General features: G+C 46.9%; 1 protein-coding gene across 1 annotated transcript in view; it reads right to left on the reverse strand.

The window, feature by feature from the left end:
* The window catches only part of tsc22d1 (TSC22 domain family, member 1), a 162,192-nt gene extending 155,682 nt beyond the window's left edge, over window positions 1-6,510 (reverse strand). Inside the window, exon 1 of the mRNA XM_052013749.1 lies at window positions 3,042-6,510. Coding sequence (XP_051869709.1) covers window positions 3,042-5,683 — 2,642 coding nt within the window. The 5' untranslated portion in view covers window positions 5,684-6,510. The remainder of the gene's footprint in view (window positions 1-3,041) is intronic.
* Between the last annotated feature and the right edge of the window lie 1,477 nt (window positions 6,511-7,987).

Genomic DNA, 7,987 nt, shown 5'->3' on the forward strand with positions numbered 1-7,987 from the left:
CCTTTCCAAAGGATTACCTAAAACCCTCTCAGACTGAATTATTACCCCTCTTTCAAAGTCAGAAATGATCATTATAAATCTCAATGAGCCGGGAACTCCACATTCTGGGGATTTGGAGGAAAGAACACAGTAGTAGGAAAGAGTGTTAGCAATAAAAACTGGGTATGATGGAAACTGTGGGCAGCAAATGCAGGATGTCAGCTATCTGAAGACAGTGCAGGATATAAATCAGCATTTGATAGATCCACTAACAAGAAATGAAACTAGTGAAAAAGGGAGGCAAAGAAAATGAATCAAACACGTGTAGTAGAAACATGCAGAAGGATTTTTTATTTATATGAACATCAGGAAGATCGATATTTTAAAAGATTCTGCTTAAGGCAAAGGACAAATTTACAAGAGGTTTTCTTCTAAAAAGGAGGTCAAAATTTTTGCCAAAGTTTATTGCAAAATGTCAAGTTAGACAACAGCCACTTCTATTTGGTGAGCAATGCTACTTCAGAAAGGCTCAAGCATTGTCCATCTTCATCAACAACTTAAGAAATGGCTATTCAGGAGAGAGATGAAAAGCTAACTACTTTTTGAAACTCTGACCCTTGTTGTTGGATAACTTCATATCCACCATCTCAAGCACAGCAAGGATTTTATATACAAAGTCACCTCTCATTCTTCTGAACTCAAGACAGCATAGACCCAGTCTGCATATACAAAGCTCCCCATCCCAGGAATCAATCTTGGAGCAAGTCACAATACAAGCAAGAGTTTAAGATCAACACAGTTTTGGAGGCTAGAAGATAGGAAGTGGCCAAGGAATAGTTTTGTACAGAGACAATATTCAATGAATGTTTATGCAGACCAGATGCAGGAATAACGTAGTTGAATAGGTAGACACTGGCAAGCTGGTGAAAAAGAAAATGTGGTCAGAAATTCAGCTCTGTATCAAAAACACCAGCAAGGCACCAAAAAGATTGGCTCAATTTCAGATAATTATCTAGAACCGGAATCAAAGCAAGGGAGTGGATATTGTTGCTCAAGGGATCAAAGCATGGAAGAATTAGATGTTGATGGGAGGATTGGAATTTCTTGACCATTAAGATTGGCTCAATATGGATAGCTCCCAGACATCACTTTTGAACTATATTAACGTGAGATACTGTATTACATCACAGCAGAGGACTTAAGTACACTTTAAAAGGCCCTCCATTATCAAATTTTAAGTAGAGCAAATGTATCCTAAATCTGAAAACTTGACATTGTACAACATCCCTGGAACTCCATTCACTTGTGGGAAGTGATTTATGCTGGTGTAAAGTTCTGCAGCCACCAGGTGCCTTCCTGTAGATTTCCAAAATTTAAGTGAATAAGCATCACAAACATTGTTGCATCTTAATTTATTTGAATATTTTCCAGCAACAATATCTAAATAAAAGTGGGAGATGGAACCTTGATGATGCTCCTGCCCAATAACACCAAAGAACTGTTGAAATGTCAAAATTCATTATGTTTAACTGGAGATCAATTCATCTTTCCTTGGTTCCATGGCCCACAGAATTAAAGCAAATGAAAAGACATGTTGACTTACAAGTGTATCCTTGTCCTGAAAGTCAATCTGCAGTTTCACAACAGAACCTCACAGATTCCCCATGTATACAAAAGGACATATTTCTTGCAAATATTCCAATTTTCTAAAGCAAATTTGCATTTTTAATGTGAAAATATTCTACATGCAAATAAATTCACATCCATCTCATATCAAGCCTGCTTTGACTCAAAATTGTACTAGTCTTATTGTAAAAATTACAGTAAACATTGCACTTTACTTTTTAAATTCAGGTGAAAATTACCTAAATCATTTTAGAAAAAATAAGCATTTTTAACAAAGATGGAAAATGGACAGAAACTGGTAATTCATTAAAACAAAGGAGAAAAAGAAAAAAAAATTGCACTCGTATTCCAGGAGCATTCAGATCACACTATCTTTGACAGTCATCTTTTTATCCAAATCCATCAACCATCTGTTAAGCATTTGTACAAACTTTGGCACAAGGCACCAGTTCTACAACAGCTCCATGCCAATCATCAATGAAAGGGGAGGTAGAACCAAGCCCCCTGATCAGAATGCTATAAGCATTACACTATTCCAAAGCAATGTAGGACAGACAAGCCAAACATTGGATGATTCAGTGTTCAGCTCATATTCTATGTGGGTCAAATGACCTGAACTATTTTCATAAGTATTGTATCTGCAAAGTAAACCTTTCCTTTTTAATCTCAATTTAATAACTAATGAGTACTTAAAGATCTTCACAAACTAGCAACCAAAAATAAATTAAAACAAAGCTGTCCTTTAAAATTAATAAACAAGTGATAAGCACAAATGTAAAAGCCATCACCTTCCAATGGGCAAGATGAAATTAGTTAGGAATTTAATTCTTCCAAAACAGGAATACTTTAGTTGTGTACAACTGAGATCTTGCTCCATGTAGCCAGTAGTTTTTTTTCAGCTAATTATCTCCCTTTTGCTACCCTGAACAAATCAACTACAAAAGGGACTAAGCATCTGATAACCACAAGATCAGTACAAATGGGAAAAAAAGAGATTACAAGCCTCTCTTCTGGTTTAAACTTTTACTAATATAATTTAAAATGCCTCACCTTTGCCCATTTTGCAGATTATAGAGAGTCTCATTCTTTCTACTGCAGTCTGCGAACATTAAGATTCTCACCTAACTTTACTCATATTATTGTTGCTTAATAAAAGTAATAATTAGTCCAGAGAAGGGTGAGAAAAGTAATCTTCACCCTTAACATAAGTGTCCTGTATGTAGTTTAAATACCTCTGAAGAAAACATTACAAGTGAAAAAACATTGAACTCAGTGTAAAAACACATTAGTATCTGCAGCATGCAAAGTGTAGCCGCTATTCAAATAAAATGCACAAAATTAACACATCACAAGCCTTGGCAGGTTCATATGTAATACAGAGCTTACATTATTTTCTTAAAGAACTTGTGAGTGGCTGTGCCAAAACCTACTCTTACCTGTCATCTTCACCATCCACGGGTTGCATGGACAGTGGCAAGGTCTTTAAAGGAAGCAGCGACGCAGAAGCCGGTAGGTTGGCACTGCTGGCAATTTCCTGGACCAGAGCATTGGCTGCACTCAACACTGTTTCTCCAATAGCTACCTGATGTACATTCAGCACTGACTGGTCTGCAGGTGGGCCAGAATCTTCCACTGCTTTCGACAATGACTGACCTGTAGCTGGGTACTGGGCAGAGACTGGCACCAATTTCTGCAGTCCTCCTTGTACCACAGGGAGGCTTACATTTGTTGGAATGGATGGCTGGCTACCATTCTGCACAGCAGAGGTCTGAGTGGTGGTTTGTTGTGGAACAGCACTTACAGGTGCAGTAGGTATACTGGTGGATACATTAGACCCAACGTTGGGCTGGTTGGCAGTAACAGTAGATGGTGTAGAACTTATTCCAGTTATCTGTTGGTTGTTCACACTTTGAATAATATTCTCAACTCCTTGACTTTGAGGTTGTGTTAACAACTGTTGTTTCTGTGGTGCTGTAGGTACTTGCTGCACAAGCCCTGGCGCACTGCCCGGCTGCTGTACCATTCCACCTTGCAGAGGTTGTCCAACTTGCTGTGCTGAGGAAGGTGGAGGAGCACTCGCTTGTAAGCCAATCGGCGCTGACTGGTTTATAGGTGGAGAACAAGACTGCTGTAACAATGAGATTGTACTCCCTTGTTGACCTGTAACCAGTTGCCCATTGGCAGAACCAGCAGGTGGCATCATTGCTGAAGCATGTCCCACAGGTTGACTTGGTGCTAGTCCAGATTGCACTTGTGCTAATACAGATTGTGCTTGGCCTGATGGTGCTGTGGATCCAACTCCACTACTGCTCTGCTGCATAGCTTGTGCAGGAGGCTGCACTTGAGAGTGCTGCAAATATTCTGTAATGACAGCACTTGCATTTGACGACATAACATGCTGAGTTGTTATCTGTGAAGCTGGCTGTTGCTGAGGATATGACAGTTGCTGTGGCTGGCCTACAGCTGACAAGGTCTGTGAAGGCTGCTGCTGAGGATATGGTAACTGCTGTGGAATTGGGGCTTGTTGAACACCAGTTACATTACTGACATTTGTTCTACCAGAAAGAGGAGCACTTGGCTTCTGCTGCGAATGCATAACATCTTGTGAATGCAACTGAATTTGTGTAAGCTGTGGCTGAGAAACACTTTGTGGCAAAGGACCACTGCTGCTGAGATCTAGCTGCTGGTTGCACAATGCTTGAAAGGCCTGTTGCTGAGGTCCAGATGCCAAACCTGGTTCTCCATTGCCAGCATTGTCTACATAATAACCTACTGCACTCAAAGTACTGCTCACCGAACTCCCTCCACTTGTGCTTTCCCGTTCCAGATTTGCATCAGCGGCTGCTTGTTTTACACTCTCCACTGTCCTGTTCATAGACATGCTTTCAACCAGAACCGTAGCATTATCCTTGTCGTAAAACTCGGTACAAACCCATCGACCCTTCTTGAATGGTTCAGTGCTAGAATCCAGTTTCACAACTCTAAATCTAGAACTGCCAATTGCAGGCTGCTGGCTTCCTGCAGGCATTTGGCCTCCTGCTGCACTTGTAGAAGCTGCAGTGCTAGAAGCCCCAATAACACTGGTAGTACCCCCAACAGAATTAGCATTGACGCCACCACTGGTCCCACCAACGTTGATGCTTACATTACTACTAACATTGCTCACTCCACTTACACTCCTGGCGTTTCCATTAGCTGGGGTGATGTTGGATGTCAGCGGTGCAGAAGGGCCAACCGAGCTGCTCACTAATCCAGGCATGGGTGCACTGATGCTATTTTTTTCTGTACTGGAAGCAACATTTGCAAAAGGCGTTATTCCTCCCGCCGTAGGAGGGGTCGCAGCAGCGGCACCGACCATCCCAGACCCTGGTACCATCGCTGGGTGAAGATGGTGGTGGTGATGATGATGGTGAAGAGGATGAGGGTGATGCAGGTGGTGTGGATGGAGACCGTGGATGCTCCCATTAAACAAAGTTGTCTGGTGCTGAGGCAGGCGAGGCTGATTCGGAGACAAGGCGCTGGGGGTCTCGGCATCCCCGACGTTGTTTAAAGTTTCCTCCGAGGAGCTGCGCTCCGGCTCGTAGTCGGTGGCCCTGGAGATGTCCAGGATCTCAGAGGACGACAGGTCCTCAGTGTGAGACTCGTCCATGTCGTCGTAGCTCTCGGTGTCCTCAGCGATGCTGTTGTTGGAGCCGGCGTTATTCTGCGCCGGGGTCACGCTGGTAATCTGAAAGCCACTTTTCTTCTTTATCTGGGCCCCGGCCACGGACACCGGCCCCGGCGGTGTAGCAGAGGGATGGAGGCTAAGGCTCTGCGGCGGATGCGGCGCAGCCGGAGGTGGCACCGACCCGGGGTTGGGGGGGATGGGCCCGCCGCTGGGACTGGGGCCCGGCACGACGGCGGCCGAGCGCATGCTGCCCGGCGGTATCTCGTCCGGGTGCGGGCGTCCGGCCGCGGCACCCATCAGGCCGCCGAGCGTGGCCGAGGAGGCGGCGGCGCTGGCCGCGCTGCTGCTCCGCCGAGGGTAGAGCGGCTGCGCCATCTTCCTGTCCGCCGCGCTTTCCGACTGCTGCATCATCGCATTTAAAATTAAAGAGAAACCCCCTCCCTCCCTCCCTCCCCCTGACTCTTGCACACTACCACCACCCCCCACCCCCCAGCCCAGCCGACTGCGGCAAACCAGCCCGCTCCGAGCGGGGGGCCCGCGGCTTTGAGCCGAGTCTGACCCACCTCCCGGGCGGCCGGCCGGCGTCTGCTAAACCCTCCTCCCCTCCCTCGCAACTCAAAGGAGACGCCTCCTCCACCTCGCCTGCCGCCGGCTCATTTAAACGGGCCGCTGGGGGAGGAGAGGCGGGGTGGATGGATGGGTGGGAAGGTGGTGGTAGTCCCGGGTTACGGGGGGGGGGGGGAGAGGAATACGGCCGCTGGCTTTTCAGTCACAGGCAACGGGGCCCAAGCCTCCGGAGCGCAGGCGGGATACCCTCACCCCTCCACCCTCTCGTTAGCTCAAGCCCAGCGCTGGTTCGGCGGCGGCTGCAGCATCGCAGGCCCGAGTCCGGCTGCCGGGAGGGAGGGAAGGAAGGAGCTAGGGGGGTGGTGCTGGCCGTTTCACTGCATCATTCAGAACTAATATGTGGATGTGATGGGTATTGGTTGTGAGAGGGAGGGAAGGAGGGGTGCCGCCCGTTCTCCGGGCAGGGGCCGGGGTTGCTAAGGACAGGCTGCGGGTCGCGGCTCCCCTTCTCTATTATTTTCCCACTCACAGTCTCTGTCACTGGCAAGCTGGGCAAGATGGCGACCGCGCAGGCGCACCACCTCTCCCTCCCCGCCCCGCCGACGGGGCAGACATAAAGCCCGTCTGGAAACCAGGCGGGGAAAACCGAGGTCCTACGGAAATGGCCGAGCCCTCGATACCGAGGTCTGACGGAAATGGCCGAGCGGTCGGTCCCGCGGTCTGACGGAAATGGCCGAGCGGCCGAACTTCGGGCGGGAGGGGAGGGGTAGGCAAGTGCCCATTGTTCGAGAATATCCGAGAGGCTGACGGAAACGACCGAGGCGAAGAGGACTGCGGGTCTGCCAGGAAAGGAAAGGATTCGAGTTTCGCACACGGCCTTTGGTCATCTTGAAGGGCTGTACGATGAATGAGGCAATTCTAAAAGTTCATTCGCCAATGTAATGTAGGTGCTGCAGCAACCAGTTTTGCAGATAGTATGCTCCGGAGCAGCAGCAGGAATGTGGTAGTGACCACATGATCTCTCTTTGGAGATTTACCAGGATATTGGGCCAGGGCTGGAGCTCTCTCAGGAAGAGAAGAGGTAGAGGGAAGACTTAATTGGTGCGTTTAACATTATGAATGTCCTAAACAGTAGTTAAGAAGAAGGAGGGTACAAAACCGGGGGGGGGTCAATGAGTTAAAGTAGAGGCACAAGAGACTGCAGGTGCTGGAATCTGGAGGAACACACAAGGCGCTGGAGGAACTCAGTGAGTCAGGTAGCATCTGTGGAGGGGAATGGACAGTGAACATTTCCGGTTGAGACCCACTGAGTTCCTCCAACTTCTTCTGTGTTGCTCTAATTTTAACTAATTGGTAGAGGATTAGAATTTCTTTCAGTGGGTAGTGAATCTCTGGAATTCTCTGTCCTCGAGGCTGGATCATTTAGCAAATTTAAGGTGGAGATGGATAAGTAGTCGCAAATTGCAGAATTGAGGGTTATGGGGAACTTGCACAGAAGAGGAGTTGAGGCCAGCATAGATCAGCCATGATCATATTGAATAGTGGGGCAGGCTTGAGGGGCCTGGTGATCTACCTCGCTCTGATTTTCATGTGTTCTTGTATTAGAGAGGAGATAAGCAAATAATTTTTTCACCCAGTAGGTTTAGCATTCTGGAAGGCACAAATCCTCATCACATTTGACTTGCAGATGTACTTGAGCTGTGACCTTCTGGACCAGTGGCGGAAAGTGAGATTAGAGTGGGTAGCACTGGTTTAATGGCCACAGATATGATGGGCCAAATGGCCACTTTGTGTAAGTTCCCTTTGATTCTGTTCTAAGATATCTGGGAATAATTTTTGACCAAGTTAGCAGAGAAAGGACCTTTACATTTAAAATAAGAATTTGGAGCTGAAAAAGGCATCCAGCCCTTCGAGCCTGCTCCGCCATTCATTAAGATCATGGCTAATCTACTGCAGCAGTATTTTCCTCCACTGCCCCTTTATCCCTTGATTTCCTTAATATCCAGAAATCTGTTGTTCTCTGGTTTGAATGAACTCAACGATTGAGTCTCCACAGCCTTCTGAGGTACACAATTCCAAAGATTCGCCAGCCTGTGAGTGAAGGAATTTCTCCTCTCCTCATCCTAACTGGCCTACTCCTTATTCTAA

Source organism: Pristis pectinata, chromosome 4, assembly GCF_009764475.1.
Source record: "Pristis pectinata isolate sPriPec2 chromosome 4, sPriPec2.1.pri, whole genome shotgun sequence".
In the NCBI taxonomy this organism is placed as follows: Eukaryota; Metazoa; Chordata; class Chondrichthyes; order Rhinopristiformes; family Pristidae; genus Pristis; species Pristis pectinata.